Source organism: Diorhabda sublineata, chromosome 8, assembly GCF_026230105.1.
Source record: "Diorhabda sublineata isolate icDioSubl1.1 chromosome 8, icDioSubl1.1, whole genome shotgun sequence".
NCBI lineage: Eukaryota > Metazoa > Arthropoda > Insecta > Coleoptera > Chrysomelidae > Diorhabda > Diorhabda sublineata.
In genome coordinates, this window is record NC_079481.1 from 19,843,205 (window position 1) to 19,860,587 (window position 17,383).

General features: G+C 30.5%; 2 protein-coding genes across 2 annotated transcripts in view; one reads left to right on the forward strand and one right to left on the reverse strand.

The window, feature by feature from the left end:
• The window catches only part of LOC130448122 (uncharacterized), a 34,653-nt gene extending 32,352 nt beyond the window's left edge, over nt 1–2,301 (reverse strand). Inside the window, exon 1 of the mRNA XM_056785336.1 lies at nt 2,288–2,301. The gene's annotated coding sequence lies outside the window, so the exon portion shown is untranslated. The remainder of the gene's footprint in view (nt 1–2,287) is intronic.
• A 146-nt stretch (nt 2,302–2,447) lies between these two features.
• Nucleotides 2,448–17,383, forward strand: part of LOC130448125 (ataxin-2-like protein) — a 58,391-nt gene continuing 43,455 nt past the window's right edge. Inside the window, exons 1-2 of the mRNA XM_056785342.1 lie at nt 2,448–2,853; nt 6,353–6,480. Coding sequence (XP_056641320.1) covers nt 2,816–2,853; nt 6,353–6,480 — 166 coding nt within the window. The 5' untranslated portion in view covers nt 2,448–2,815. The remainder of the gene's footprint in view (nt 2,854–6,352; nt 6,481–17,383) is intronic.

The following is a 17,383-nucleotide window of genomic DNA, read 5'->3' on the forward strand; positions in this document are numbered from 1 at the left end:
TTTTACAATAGACAATATAATAAAGTTCTGAAAACAGTAATGTCAGTAATTAGAAATCATTGTGGTATAAAAATAGTTTAATCATTGAACTTTTTACATAATTTTTTATCAAACATTGTTTGAAATAAATAAAAATTTAACAGTATATCAGTACTATTAATTACATTGTCTATTATTTAACTCAAGAAACACTAAATAAATTCATATAAAGTTATAAATAATTATTCGCTGAGAATCTGCCTCTCTGTCATCACAGAAAAGATTATCGGTTCTACAAGATCATTCACAATCCTATCTAACTTGAACATTTCATCTTCTTCTTTTATGACATGGGCAACACAATTTTGACAGTGAATGTTTATCACATTTTCCAAGGTCAGGAGAAGATTAATTATTTACATCTTTTAATTTAAAAGTAGTATTTTTGGCTGCCACTTCATTTTTTACTTGAGCCCAAATCAAATAGGGTTCAATTCACAATGATATGGTGGCAGCCTAAGTACAATGTTATTATTTTTTTGTGCCATTTCATCCGCAACCTATGAATTAAACTTATATTATGCTGTTTTATATAAGTTCAGATTGAGCCATATTCATATCAAATTGTATATAAAATATATAAAATGTAGATGTTGGAACTTATTTTTCTACCCTACAGTTGTGGTAAGATGCCTTGTCCATTACAATTGCAGCACCGTTTGGCAAATTTTTTTAGAAATTCAGAAAACCAATTACTAAATATCAATCCATTCTTATCCTCATAATATTCTCAAGTTTTTTTATTTTCAAATATTAGCAATGCATCCTCAAAAAATCCATGCTCAAATCCCACATTAAGGATTATTAAACATCTGACTTTTCCAATCAGGAATGTACAGAATTGTCAACTCAAAATCCAAATCAGTCCTACTATAACCAATAGTTTAAAAATAGTTCCAGTACTAGAATAGTGAATTAATAATATCAAATCCTAAAAGAGATTGATTTCAGATTCATATTTATATTAACCAAATCATGACGTGATTATTGATAAAGATGGATAATTATCAAGAATTTAAAATTATTCATACCTACACCTAACACATATATAGGAGATGTCTAAGAAAGCCATTTGAGTAAAAATATTTCCATGTATCTACGACTTTCGGTTTTCTAATTTTTTTTAACCTCATTTATTATTGCATTCTAGAATTCAATATAACTCTAGTCAAAATATTACATATTATGTCCTAAGAATAGTTAAAAATTATTACAATTGTTTTGAAAATTTGATAATTGTAACCATTAACCAAAAATTTAGTTGTTGAGAATAAATATCAGCTTAACACTTATTTGGTGATTTTTCGAAAAAAATTTACTTAAAATTGTTAACTCATTTTTCCAACTTCATTGGATTCATATTAAAAAATAAGAATCCAACCAACCCATAAATTTTTGTAATATCTCCAAATATTCCAACTGTGGACCGCTCTCTTTGTCCTAATGTATCTGTATTTTTTTTAATGGACTGAAAATCGGAATTCTTGAAACATGCGACACTTTTAATAAAGTTACAATGAAATTTATCATACTACCTTAAAATGCAACAAACATACTATGTTCCATTTAAAAAACAAAGAAGGAATCCAGTTCCTGCATAAGCGAAAATCGTAGACAAATATTTTGAAATGAGCTCATCGGAAGCATCAGTTATACAAATTTTCAGAAAAATTACGCTAGTTTCTGATATACCTAACATGTCCACTGGGGTCACCATATATGGTGATATACCCTGTACGTAAAAATGAAAAATTTATCAATGATAAAGAAGACCTTGAGTGAAATTTATAATCCTATTTTATAAAATTCAATGTATCTTTTAATAATTTCTACTGATAGTTCTTTATTTTTATTATTGTGAAAATAGAATTTCGGCAAAATATTTGTGATTCTGATAGAATGCAGTTTAGTATCTGTGCTAGGTTATTAATTGAAATGTATCATCATAGTTGTTAATATAGGGTAATACTTTGAAAGAAACAGAAATTAGGTAAAAACTTCAGAAAATTAGAAAAATTTTATATAATCATTTAATGGCCACTTTTATAGACAATATATTTATACAATTAAAAAAATTATGTTTTGCCAATGATAAACTAGAAAGAATAAAGGCGTTAACATAATAATAAGGTACCACTTCAAAAACGTAACTTATATTTCCGGTTTAAATCTATTCGGTCCGTTTGTTTTGACTACTCCTTGTGATAGAAAAAGTGTATAAATAAATATAAACTTTGAAAATACTTACGGTATATACTTTTGAAGAAACAATAGATCGTTGAATAACTGAGAAAATAAGACAAAGCTCCAATAGGAAAGTTTACGCATATTCAAGTTTATCGATTATTTAAATTTTCACAAATTTGCCGCCACAAAACAAATGTAACGAAAGTTCAATGGCGTCTCGCGCGCAATCGCATGTTGTCTTGTCAGTCTTGACAGACATTACCTGCAAATGCTGGTCACACATTTGTTTGTTGTCAGAAATATATAACTTATTTAAAGTATTCCAAGTGGTATTACTACAATCAGACAGTGCATTGTTGTCTGAATGTTTTAGAAGGAAAATCACTCGAATGTGATCCTCATAACAAAAAAAGCGTTCTTCGGTTACGTCACTAGGCCATTTTGTATTTGTAAAATCTTTGTTCGTGAACAGAGAAAATTGTAAGGTTTTTCGTAAACCTCGTGTTCTTTTTTAGAGTGTTATTAAAAATTTTTCAAAATTCCGGTGCCCACGAGAAACAGGGATCCCGGCCACTACGGTAGCGGTGATATGAACAACAAAAGGAAAAATCGAGGGGGCCCTGTAAGGTTAGTAATAGTTGATAACAAAAAGAATTTATTCAATAATTTAGTGGATATTATGATTAGAAAAATTCGCGACATAAATTTTAAGTCAAATTGAATTAAATCATAGTTTTCGTGGTTGAGATATCTTTCCAACCCCATTGATTTGCTCTACTTTTCATTTATTCAATTAATCGTTGTACTCATTTCATATCAGAATCGTGTGACTCTTCGAAATTAATTAAATAAAATACCGAAATTCATCAGGGAATTCATTTATATTAGTGTTCATTGTCTCTATGTTAACTTATTAGCAATATTAATAGTAGTTGAAATCTCATTTTTTTGTATGTTAAGTTGTATAAAACCAAAAATATCTAAAGGTCTTAACTATTTAGTAACTAGTTAAATTTTTCGAGATAAGTTTTATGAAAACTCTTATCCATTTAGGAGAAAAACAATTGATAAATCACATTACTTGCTTTTTGACAAGAGATTATTAGTAGTTACAAATTTTTGTTTACTCATGTTCACCAAACAAATATGATAATATTATAACATATTCAGTTGATTTGTGACTGGATTTTTAACATTTATTAAATACAGTTTCTGTGTAATCTGCTATTTCAATTTAATGATATTGATGATCAAATCTTTAGTACATGTCTTTTAGTATGGAAAATCCCAATCATTTATAAGTAATTAGATGTTATATGTGATCTAAACTAATTACTAAGCTAGATCCATAATTTAATGATTTCATAATTGATAAATTAGGAAAATGATCATTAAAAATCAAGTTTCTGATTGAAATATTTGTTTTTGTGAATATATCTTTGTGGTTTATGTGCTTTTAAGTTGAACTTGAAATTTCATACAAAAGTCTGTTAAAGAAATTTAGTTGTAGACATTTTACACTTCTGTTCACTGAAGAAGCATATAAGTACTTATGTTTTGCCTGCATAAATCAGAGCTCCTCCCTAATCTCACTATCATTGTCAGTGAGGTAATTCAAGTGTACTTAATGCCTCCTCAGTTAACTGAAATTTAGAAACCTACCATTACTGCCAAAATGGAAGATGGCTGGTTTATCAGAAGACTGGCAACTCATCTATGTCTTGATACGAGTACTACGTACTATGATTCTCAATTAATTAATGTTTCATTTGTTCTCCACCTACACAATGTTTATATTTTTATTTTATATTTATGGCCACAATTTCAGTCTGTGATGAGGGATACATAGTTATTAGAAAACCTGGGATATATATTAAAAAGAGTAAACTTTGGTATTTAATTGCTACAACCCCACAATAATCAATTTTAGTACCAAGTTGACAAAGACTTAACAATAAAAAGGCTCAGTATATTTTTTTCTCATTGATCTAAAAAGTAATTCCACCAAGAAAATGGAATCTATAAAAATAATTAAAATAAAACTCAAACTATGCTTACTATAGAGAACACCATGGACATTAACACTACCTCAAGCCAATAAAATACCATATGTAGTACTCTTTTTATTATATATTTCCAGCTTTAGTAATTAATTGAGAGTTAATAAACATTTTGGAAAAGCAGGCTTAGACAAACAGAATGTATTCTATTGATGTGCTATGTTATTCAATACTGTGAGTACAAAATATTAAAAAATTGTCCAAATACAAGTGTTACCTTTTCAATTATACCTTTGTAATTAGTTCAAGAATATCAGTTGCTCTAAGTAGTTGGTTCAAAAATTCCGATTATATAGACTGTTTAAATTTTGTTGCATTTTCTTTTGCCAAGTGTTATTTTGCTGGTTTAGAAATACAACACAGCTAAACGAATGGTGGAAAGTCCACTGGGACATTTGAATTTCCCTTTTAAGTGATTTTACTCCTTTGGTTGTATCAAAACTCTCGTACATTGGATGCTTATAATAATATAAGAAATTTAATTTCGAGGGAGCGAGAAGGAATGGGATATGGTGTTAAGATGTAGGATATAAATTTTTATTCAGGGAAAACAAACTGTTTCTAGCTACATTTCACTTCACGAGTATCATAACTGAGAGTACAAAAGTGTTTGTTACGATATTTCAACTTCCTCATTATGTTTCACTAATTGAAATATGATTCAACTTTGTAATTAAGAAGATGCCAATTTAAATCATTTTAAAAATCTCCATTTATACAAAAGAGATAAAGTTGATATTAAAAATAACGTAAAATTCATGAAAATAAGTTTAAATTTGTAAGATCATATTGGAGAATATCAACGGAATAATAAATTATATTTAGCTGCAGCTTTTTTTAATAATTTTTTAAAATAAAAATAAAAATTGACGTTTCGACTTATTTCAGTCTTTTTTAAAATATTATATTTTGTTAAAACTTCTTAAGCTCTTAGGTTTATTTTTTTAATAGAATGTTATCTCACCTTGACGTTTCACTTCTGACTAGAAGTATTATCAAAAGACTTATAATTGATAAATAATATATAAATTTGATGAAATATGAAATAAAATTTGGTAAGAACAACTTTTTATTTCACCATCAGATGCAAAAAAATTTAAAATTCACAATGCCTTGCCCACTAAAATATATGGTTTACCACAACTGTACAAACCTAACATTCCCCTTTGACTGATTGTTTCACGTATTCACTCCTCTTACCCCATTATCTAATTATTTGAAAAAAAATTTATATAAAAACAAATGCTATATCAAAAACAAATGAGAATTCAAAGAAAAAATTAAAAGTATAAAAATTCCTAACGAATATGTATTTAATTTCTTTAGATGTGGTTTCTTTATATACAAATATTCCTATTACCATTGTGAAAAATATATTAATAAACAAATGGGACAAAATCAAAGAATATACAGAATTACCTCAAAACTTATTCATAAAAGCTATAGAAGTTACACTCACAACAACATATTTCAAATTGAAAATGAAATTTACAAAAAATTGATGGTTGTGCTATGGGAGCTTCCATTTCAAGTGTAATAACACAATTAGTAATGGAAGATCTTAAAAAAACTGTCATAAGCAAACTTGATATAAATATTCCATTCTTTTTTCGATATATAGATAATTGCATTACTGCCATACCAAATCAACTTGGTCCTCAAGATATTTAAACTTCAATTTGTGTCATCCTGTCACAAAAATGATTAGTAATAATAAGTTTGACTGATAGATCTATCCAACTACCAGATCCTGAATTTAGATGCTTAGCTATACAAAAAGCAAAAACTGCATTGAGAGAAACTAATTATCCAGAAAAAATGATAAATAAAAAATTAATTTATTATTGAACATGGAAGCATTCTAATTCAATTATCTATTGATTTTGCCCATTTAACTTGCATTGCTCTGCTAACTATTTTCTAAAGTTAGCAGAACAGCCAATTTCTCAAAAACAGAAAATTTGGTAATGTGGCCCTTAATTAGCACTCAATTTTCCGCTTCTGGTTCTTCTGTCTGCTCATATTGCTCTGCTAACTTAAGTGACATTTCTTTCTTATACTTTTAGGACTCCTAGACCTGCCAGATCTGTGGTATCAGAGGGTGTATACAATAATCCACATTTTATGCATACAGCGACTGGACAAGTTGGAAATGTTGTTAGAGTAACCACTGCTTCTGGAGTTGTTTGGGAAGGTAAGTAAATATTATGATTTTCAAAGGTTCAAAATCAATTAAAATTGGAGGTTTGACTTTCTCTGAGGGATTTTTTTCTACTGATTGATTTATAGCTGTCGTTTCTGTTAGTTATGGAATTCCTACTATACAACTCTTGAAATTGAAATACGTAGCTTTGTTAACTGTGTATGGAAGTTGCAAAAATATGATAAAGATGTTGGTTTGAAAAAATCAATTGATGGTCATATTAAGTGGTAAGAAGGTCCAATGTTAAATAGAGTTTTAAGGACGAATGGATAGAATATTTTAACTAAAAATGTAATACAAATGTGATCAGAAATAATAGCAACTGGTATTAATATTAAAAAATGTATGTATAAATATAAATAATGGTTCTTTCAAATAATCATATTTTAGAACCAGTTTAAAGATCGTTAATAAATAATATATGAAAAATTATGAAAATAGAAATAGAAATAGAAAATAGGATAACAGTGAACAGAAAAATAATTGACGAAATGAGTGCCGAAGATGTAAAAAAAATCAAGTCTCAGCTAGTTAAGTGGTTAGGGTATATGTGTTGAGGAAGAACAAACAAAATCTATAACATACAATATGATGCTATGAGATCCCGGTGGTAGAGAAAGACGCGGCAGGCTTAGGACAAAATAGTTAAAAGAGGTAGAAGATGATCTAAGCAGAGTAGGAGTTAGTAACAGGAAATAGAAAGTTGTGGCGAGAAATAAGCAAGAAGATGTAGACATGGATTATGGATCTAGAGAGCATGTCTGCGGTGCAGGCATGTTAAGGCATTACTATTATAAAAGCATTACTTTATTACTATTTATGTGAATTTTTACAAGGTAATTTGGCTCACTGTCATTTTTCACTGTGTTAAAGTATGTGAGTGGACTCAGTTATATGGATAAACGTTTTTTATTATTTTATCAGAATGCTCATCAAAATTTGGCACTTTTTATCAGGAATTTGTTCAAAGGCTTCTCATATTTATATTACAACAATTTTTATTTTAGGATATAAAGAACTTTTATTATTCCTAATTTCCGTCGTTGTCTATTTTTATATGGGTTTTATCTTGTAAGTGGAAATACAGAGAAAATGGAACTGTTTTAGTCATAAATGAAATGACGTTCCAAATTTCTTAGGAAAAATTGTATGGTATACATGAAAAAATTTTATCATCTACCAAAATAATAAAGGCACACAAATATCACTTTGGTTGATGTAGTCACTTGTAATGATGTTATACTATTTCAAAAGTCAGTATAATAATTTATTTCAATAATTTCCATTTTTAAAGCTTTATTATGCTTGTATCTAAAGTAGAGCATCAATTCTGTGGACAACAAAATAAACCAAGAAATCTTGTAAACACTGGCAACCGTGTTCTTTCGGTCGTCATGATTTAATGCTTATTTACCAGAAGAAAAGAAACAAAATAGGGCCTAGTACTGAGCCTTGGGGCACTCCATATTCTATTGGGTATTGTGTTAGTGATGGCTATTTAGGTTAGAGTAGACATTATTAAAGAGGGAGAATATAGCATCATTGGTGCATTTATTACTTAAAAACCTAAATTGATGGGTAGTAAGTATTTTATATTTAAATAAAAAGGATAAAAGCCTCTTTGACTAATCTTTCTATGATCTTAGATAACTTAGGAAGGAGTGCAATTAGGTGATAATTAAATACTTGCTTTTTATCTCCTCCTTTATGCAGAGGTATAATTATAGCCGTCTTATGGCTATTGGGAAAAGTGCAATTTTTTGAAATGGAACGTTAATTAAAGTTGTAAGGTGTATAAATGTGCAATCAGGCGGACTCGACAACATTTTTCATGTAAGTCCATCAGTTCCAGATGAGTATTTATTATCGATGTCATTAATTGTCCTGCGAAACCTGGTGAAACTACGGGCATAAAGAAGAAACTGTGTAAGATAGCATTTAGCATCAGGGAGATATGAAAGAGGATCATGAGGAGTTATAGAATTTTATAAATTGTGGCTACAATCACAAAGTAATTATTAAGGATATCAGTAGGGCAATTATCAAAAAATATAATCGATTATATAAAATAATCGATCATTTTCGATTAATCAATTAATCGAAAATAATCGATCAATCCAAAATAAACGATAAATCGGAAATAATCGATTAATCGAAAATAATCAATTTTAGATTATTCGGAAATAATCAATTTTAGATTATTCTAAAATCGGAAATAAAGCTTCAAAAGAACGATTGTGGTTTGATTCCCACAAAAAACAAGATAAAGAGCGAGTATACCACTAGGAACATACAGAAGACATTATGGTTGGTTTTATTCCCAATAAAAACAAACCAAATAATGAACCTTCAGAAGATATTTGGATGTAAGATTCTGATATTGAATTATGTTGAAATAATTATTCAGAAAATAAATTTTTTTATCGTTAAATTGATTATTATATTATTCGATTATTTTAACGATTGTACGAAAAATAGTGTGTATGCCATAGCCGCGAAACTTTTTAACGGCCTCAAGATTATCTTATCGATATTTTTATATTATTTTCGATTAATCGATTACCGATTATTTTTAAAAATATATATCGATTAATCGATTATTCTGCCCACCCCTAGTTATCAGGTGAAGTAGAGATTGGGCTCGATGAAGAAGCCTTATGTTTCTTTAGAAACATTACGAGAATTGGCGAATCTCCTATCAAAATAACTATCTTTGTCGGCGCTTTTAATATCTTATGATAAATTTTCCTATATTTGAAAGAAGAGTTGAAAGGATTAAGCCCTTTGGGTTACTTTAGTGCTTTTAATGTAAAAGCATAGCTTGCGTGTGTACGTTTAACTTTAGAACAATCCATTCTACAGACCCTAAGAAGCGCTGATGAGTATACCTTTAGTTTTAAATTTTAAACTCTATTAGATTAGAACTGGATTGCTCATTGGTCACTGACCAGAGTGTAATATTCGAAATGCTTTCATGGATATTTAATTTAATAATTAAATGTGATCCATTGGGTGCTCAAATTGTGTAATTGGAAAGTTACTAAATGTAATTCAATAGAGCCAGATTAAACCAAAGCTTTTCTACTTCCAAAATAATTATTTGCTTTAACTTGTTTTTTGGTTTGTGCTCTGGAAAATGACTTATCAAAATTTTAATCAGGCTACCGTAATCCATTTTTAAAATTTCATTGCAAAGTATCCTCCGCATTCACCTGCTTTTTGTTTAAATATAGATATTTACTTGATTGTATTCTCTCCCTATATACATATATTTTGGTCTGCCTCAATTTATAAACAAATCAAATTGTCATACTTACCTTTCTAGCCTATCTATATCTTTTGACCTCTATTAATTTCAAATATGTTTGTTGTTATGGTCTGAAATTTGACTTTGACTCCTATATTTGTTAAACTGGTGTGAATCAAAATTCTTAGTTTCTTGTTATTTTTATAGACCCTCCACTCTCGCGTATGTAGTGAGAACTTCTTTTGGGTACACACTCTCACAAAGTTCTCATTTCAGTTCTCCGCTCGATAACGATGGACGTTATCTGCGGCAAGTTTATTGTTATGCGCATTTAAATATTATAATTATGCATATATTAAAGAGAAAAGAATGATTAAAAAGAAGTGGAGAAAAATCATTCAAATCGCTGACAGTCTCGTTACTGAGAAACATGCGAGTGTTGGTAGATAAACCTTCTCGCCTGTTCTCACGTTATCGCGCTGTTATCCGGCAAAGATGGAGAAAAATACGCGAATCGGTTCCACATTCGCATTTCTCACATGTTTCTTGCGTTCTCGCGAGAGTGTGGAGGGGCCTTTAACGTGAAATAAATATCATATGCCTTATAGATTAAGTAATTACATTCATTAATTTTTTATGAAAATTAAACAAAAATAGCTTGTGCTTTTTTATGGACTCATACTGTATTCTTAAAGTAACAGAAATAATATTAATCGTTGTCGCTGTTATAAAACCAAACGAATGTCCCACATTTTGTATGTGCCCTCTTCTTAGAATCTTGGCATTGGAGCTGTTTCTACCCTGGTAAAATGACACCGTAGGCTTCGCAGAAAAACAGGCAGGTGAAGTATGTAAACGAGTATCTTACTATTTTTTATGATAGGAATTGAAAGATTTTTTATTGACAACTGAATTAGTATAACTGGTTTAAACGATGTTAAAGTCCAAACATTTTTTTTTACCTAAAATATCGCGGTCTGGTTTGTCAACCTTATCCAGCATTTCTTAAAAACTAGTCCGTATTATAAAGGTTCGCCAGTGGTCCAAATCGTTGGATTCTAAACGTATGATATACTATTTTCATAAAGGTGATAATTGACTTTGAGGAAACCTTCATAGAATGAAGTTTTTACTGATTTATTAATACATATCGGGTAGCGACTCTTACGCCCTTTGAGCAAGAAACCCTTATTACCAAATAAAATAATACTTTATAGTCAGGTTATTTTTAAAACCTTAGTTTTTTGCTTTCCTTGCGACTTTTAAATATTTTAATTGTCTAGGCATACTTTTTTCGTCAAATAACATTTTCAACAAAATAAGTTGACATAAAATCCATTAAATATCAAGTTTATTTAATAATACAGTTTAACTTCAGTCACTGAAGACGATGGTGTAATTATGGTGAGTAGTAGCTTAAACATTGTGTTCTGGGTGAATATAAATTACTAAAAAATACCTAAGCAGGTAATAATTTTTTGAAAAAATAACATTGAAATCGGAAAGTGAAGGAAAAAATTCAGTGTAAAGGATAAATCTGGCGACTTTCTAGCAATCCAGCTAAATTTACTTCTGTGCATTCGTTGATTTTCAAACGAATTCTTTGATTTTTCAAAATTATTAATGTCTATATGAAACCAGCTTTTTCCTAAATCAAAACGAAAAACAAGAAAAAGTTGCTTCGGTACCTTTCAAACTTGTTTATACAAAAGGATTAGAAGAAATTTCTAACATGTTTAAAATTGGTCTATAAATAAAGCATTACATTAAAACAATTGTTGGGTAATCTTAAGTATAAAATACCAGATTTGGAAAAAAATGGTATCTATGAAATAAGCTATCATTATTTTGACAGGGAGTATGTTGGACAGCTTAAGAGATCTGTTAATATACGGTTCAAAGAGCACATAGCTCATTTAAAATATGAATGGACTGAAAAGTCGAGTATTGCCGATCACGCTGAATATTACCAAAGGTTCCAGAAATCTCAACACACTGAAGCCTATTTCGGTCAAAGACAATGATAGAAAAGCGATAAGATATTTCTCAGCAATGGAATAGTAGGAAATATTGCTAAGTAAGAGGTTCTTGATAGCCGGCAAACGTCAATGCATCGAATATTGTTGACAACATTAATTACTTAGATATTATAAAGACTGGTATCATCTAGAGCTTTGAGTTCGCTTGTCGCTTTAAGGAAAAAACTGTAAAACTGTAATGTCTATCATAAATTGTGCACCAACAAACGTAATAGAAACAATGTTAATTTTGCTCTAAACGTCACAATCTTTCCGGCGTATTTCGACGATAAATATTAATAAGTGTTTAATTGTGTCTGGTTCATCGACGTAGGCGACTAACCTACATACCTCACATAACCCCAAAGATATAATCCAATGGAGTTAAACCACCCGATCTTGGTAGTCAGTTAATTGGGCTATTACATGAAATTATTCTCTCATCAACAGTTTTTATGAGTAAATTAACGTCATCTAATTGAATACGAAATAGTAATCTTCTGTGGCTAATACAATGGTTGTTTGACTCCACTCCTGCACAGCTTTTTAATCCAAGATACTTAGTATAAAATCTTGCATAAAGTGAAAGGAGTCAACACCAGTTACTGAGAATTTATTGATTTGGATCTTCTTCAATACTTCCCTCTACAGAGGATACGGCTAATTCAGTGCGCACTGTTCGGAGTCTCACGGTATGCATATTATCAGAAAGAATGATCTTACTTGGAAAATTATCTTTTTTATTCGAATTAGTCGCTATGAGGGTCGATTAGGTATTCCGTAAAATGGACGAAGTGCACGATCAGCAATACGTGTGTTATTGTTGAGGACTTTTGCAATGGCAGGTGACGCAAACATCGTTTTTGCTTTTTGTTAGCATGCTTGCTCTCTCATATAAGTTGGGAAAACTATTTGCCCATGCGTTGAGAAATTCTTTCGAAAATTTTAGCCATTTTGGACGTTTAGCTTCTGTTTGACAATCGTATAAGTGAGTCGTTATTGAGATTTTTCTGAAAATAGAAAAAAATTGAGTATCGAGATGTAATTAAATTTGTTTTTGAAAGGCCACACACCTACGCACATGAAAGAGGAGTTGACAACCAGCGATCCATCTAAAACTTCACCAAGCCTCCTAAAACGGAAAAACGTCACGACAGTGGATTGTATTGGGCAAACCTGGCCCGAAAAATTGGTGTCAATGTCTTAAGTCATGAATTCGACTTCAAATTGTTTGACCACCCACCGTATTCACCAAATCTGCCCTCCAGAAACTTTCCTGTATTGAAAAGGAAAGATTTACATCAGACGAGGACTTTATCGCATACATAAACGCCTATATTGATGAGAAAGTAGACAACTACTACTAGGAAGGGTAAAAAGGTTAGATCATCGCTAGACCAAGTATATAGACTCTGAAAGAGACTATGTTGAAAAATGATTTTGGTATTGTCGCATATTTCCATATCTGCCATCATAAAACTCGCAGTAAACTTGAAAATAAAAAAATGTTTATAAAATTATTTAAAAAGAACAATAATAAAACTATTAAATTTGCACACGAGCTTATTTTTATCGCACCTAGGAAATGTGTTTTTTAGGCATGTTCATGAACATGAATTAATAAAATTGGAGATACTATAGGACAGGGGTCTCCTAACTACGGCCCGCGGAGAGCTAGCATACTTTAAAACTCCTTTTAGAGAACATATTTTTTATATCAAATTAAATTTAGATTATTGAAGTATTCTAATTTAATGTTGAATAATTATTAATATGACATCTACATTGATATAGTCATGGGCTAACTACTCATAACATTGTTGTAGGCTTATTGTTATTGTTTTTGTGATAAGTTCGATAAAGAAACACAGAATTGTAATGAGTAAAGAAAGAAAATTTAACTTCAGTATATGATAACTAACAAATTATTGAAATGAATCCAACTAACATTTTATACATTTTAAATAAAAACATAACTTATAACAAGCATAATGACATATGAAATACTAATGAGATTTATGTAATTGAGATTTTCCACTGACAATAGCAGCTGTGGACTAATTTTACTTGTACCAATTATTAAAAGAGATTTCAGATGCTCATCAGTTAATTTAGATCTGTAAACATTTTTTGTGTACTTTGGAGAAGGTCTTCTCACACAAATCAGTAGTACCAAAAACAGAAAACAGCCCACGAGCAAATATATGCAAATTATCAAATTGTGTCAGAGAGGACTCTTATAAAATTCCAATAAAGATGAGTTTTGATATTTGTTCTTAATTATATCACTGCACACTGTAGATCAATCATTTCCATTTGAAATTTCGGGATAGGGTTTCAATGTCAATATCAAAAAGATTCTGAAAAATCTTAATTTGATTCGCAATGGCATCAAAGTCCGAGAAACGAGTATCAAAATTTATTTTCAAAGCACTCAAAGTTTCACATGTTTTAAAATGTGAAAAACATTTACTTCGTAGTGATTGAAACAGTATCAATTTCTTCCGCAATGATTTGATATTAGTGTATAAATCAGGAAGATGCTGGTTTTCTCCTTGCAATCTCAAATTAAGTTCCTTCACATTTTTTTTTCAAATCAACATAAAATGCTAACTTCCACAGCCATGCGTTGTTTTGTAATTCAGTAAGAGGGCGATGCTTTTCATTCAAAAAAATTTCGATCACTGCTCGAAGTTCAAAAAAGGGCTGAAGGACTTTCCCACAACTAAGCCAACGTACGGCAGTATGATAAGGTACGTCATTTTCTCCAATCTCTTCAATAAATTGTCGGAATTGCCTTTGACACAAGAGCGACCACTCCTTTATCTTTCCCACTCATGCTTTTGCCTCCATCAGTTGTAATACATTTCAAGTTTTTCCATCGAAGGTTCTTTTGATTAATGGCCATTTCAACTCCTTTAAAAATATCTGTACCTGTAGTTGTGCAATGAATACTATACATATCAAGAAGTTCTTCATACACTTCATAGCTTTTATCTACTCCTCGAATATAAATCAACACCTGAGTAGTATCTGACACATCCGTTGACTCATTCAAGGCCCCAAAGAAAACCACTGAACATGTCCATTTTTGTCGAACAGTTGAGAGGATATATTTTCAGCGATGTTTTCTACCCTTCGAGCCACAGTGTTTGTTGACATACTGACTGTTTTTAATAAATTTACCTTTTCAAGGCACATTTCTTCAGCTACTGCAATTATGCACTCTTTGATCATTTCTCCATCGTGAATGGTTTTCCACGTTTGGCAATTTCAAGAGCCACACGAAAGCTGGCACGAGTTGCAGCCTCTACAGCAGTTTTGAGTTTTGTAAATGAAAATTGCTGCGATTTCAATCCACTCTTCGAATTTTTCTGTCCGCAAACTTCCTGTATATTCTGAGTAATTTTGAAAATGTTTTGTTTCATAATGACGTTTAATGTTATATTCTTTGAGAACAGCTATGCTTTCATTGCAAATCAAACATAGCGCCTTGTTACAAGATTCAATTACGAAATACTGAATGTTCCACTGATCTTTGAATTTTCTGCATTCACTATCAATTTTTCGCTTCTTTTCCATACTACTAAATCACACACAAAAGCAATAATTTAAATCAAAATACTGTTACAAAGATGTCTTAAACTTAAACATACCCAAAGGCGTTTTAAGAAGGTACGCACTATTTTATTTCGCAACAGTGTCATAGGAACTGACTTGTGGTTGCGCCACTAGCCTTCTTATATATTCCAATTACTGCCATCTAGAAGTGAGTGGAGGACACCAGAACTTTCTCGAACCAACGAGATTATTCTGTACGTGCTATTAGCGCAATCTGTTAGCGATAGAAGGTACTACCTATTTCCGCTTGTGTCCACCAGATGTCGTGACACGTTACTCTTCATGGTTCGTACTCTAAGACTAATCTAGAAATTACAGATAATGACAGGAAAATTAATAATATGCAGTGTTGTCGATTTGCGGACTTTAGTACGATTTGTAGCCTTTTTTAAACGTTGCGTACTTTTTCGGAATTTTTTTTTATCAGTGGACTATTTCACTTTTTACCACCGGCAACAATGATAATATGGTTTTGGCCCTCGGATTTACTGGAGTAATCAGTTTGGCCCTAAGGTTGGAAAGTTTGGAGACCCCTGCTATAGAAAATTTGTATTTGATATTAATCAACTTAAAAAACTAAAACAAAAAAAAATATATTTTACTGATATTTTTCAATTGAGAAATGTATGGTTCTGTCATTAACCCCTGTTGGTAACTAAACTTTATTTGTTAGAATAATTTACGAATTTTTAAATAAACGAATCTTCATCCTACGCTTTTTATACAGTGTAAAGTACTTAACCTCATCGAATGACGGATACAATCGTAAATTTTTTAAATGGGAAATAAAGGTTTGTGAAACGAGGTGTTATTATTAAGTAACTAGATTAATGCTGCTACCGAAAAAATATGCATGCGCCAAAGGTTGAATAACTGTCAGCTGTTTAGCCAAAAGCCTACTCTTTCAAATGTGATGCTTATCATGTCTATACAAATTTTAACGCGAAAATATTAGCAAAATTGGTGCCTGAAACTCTTATATTTGAATACCAAGAAGCTCGCAAAATATTTGTATTGACACTTTGAATGCGATTGAAAATGACTGAAACTTATTAGAAAAAGTAATAACGTGTGGCGAATCAAACCTGCATTAGAAGGAAAGAGATTCATCCTGTGAATGAAAAAGCGGTGTGTGTCCTGAAGGAACTGACAGAAAAAGACTTCCTGCACTGTTTCGAACAATGGAAGATTCGCATGGAGCAACATAACGATAGAGGAGTGGTATATATTGAGATAAAATGTTTTATCCAAGATTGTTGTATAATGTACATATTATACGTCTGCTTAATGAATCCATTAATCACTGCTGTCAGATGCTTTCTTAATCTAGCTATATTATGTTATTTGTTACAAAAAATCGGTTTATCATGTAAAGCACTACTATATATTTTCAAATTTAGTTCTGTCCACTTAAAAAAGTAAATTTTCCTAGACCAGATTCGAAACCGAGACCACCTTTTTGAAGGCATTGAACATTAACACTGAGCTATCAGCGACATTATTGTGTGTTAAGATTTCTCATTGTTTTAAAATTTTATGTAAAATTATGTTTAAAAACCAGCTAAAAATGGATATATAAATTGAAAGTGAATTTTCTTTAACACCACCAGAAATTAGAGAAGATGCTTAAGTTGCCTAATTAAATTTATTGCTGGAAAAGTCAAGGGAAGTATATAATATGGCATATGAATTTTGAACTAACAGCAGGGATTATTTATAACTATGAATAAATTCCGTCATATTGTAAAATAAGGTACCCAATATTTGTCAAACTTCACTTGATTATTATGGTGATATAAGAACTTTCGATAACTATGTTCTATGTTTAAATTTTCCAACAAAAAACTTAAAGAAAAATTATTAATCGTGGATAAAGTAAAGTAAAGCGTATAATGAGTTATTTTTCCCTCGGTGATTTATGCCACTCGCGAATTATAAATTTCACTTTTGAAATTTTATTTTTATAAAAACTTCACTCACAAAAAAAACAAGTAACAATTTTAGAAAT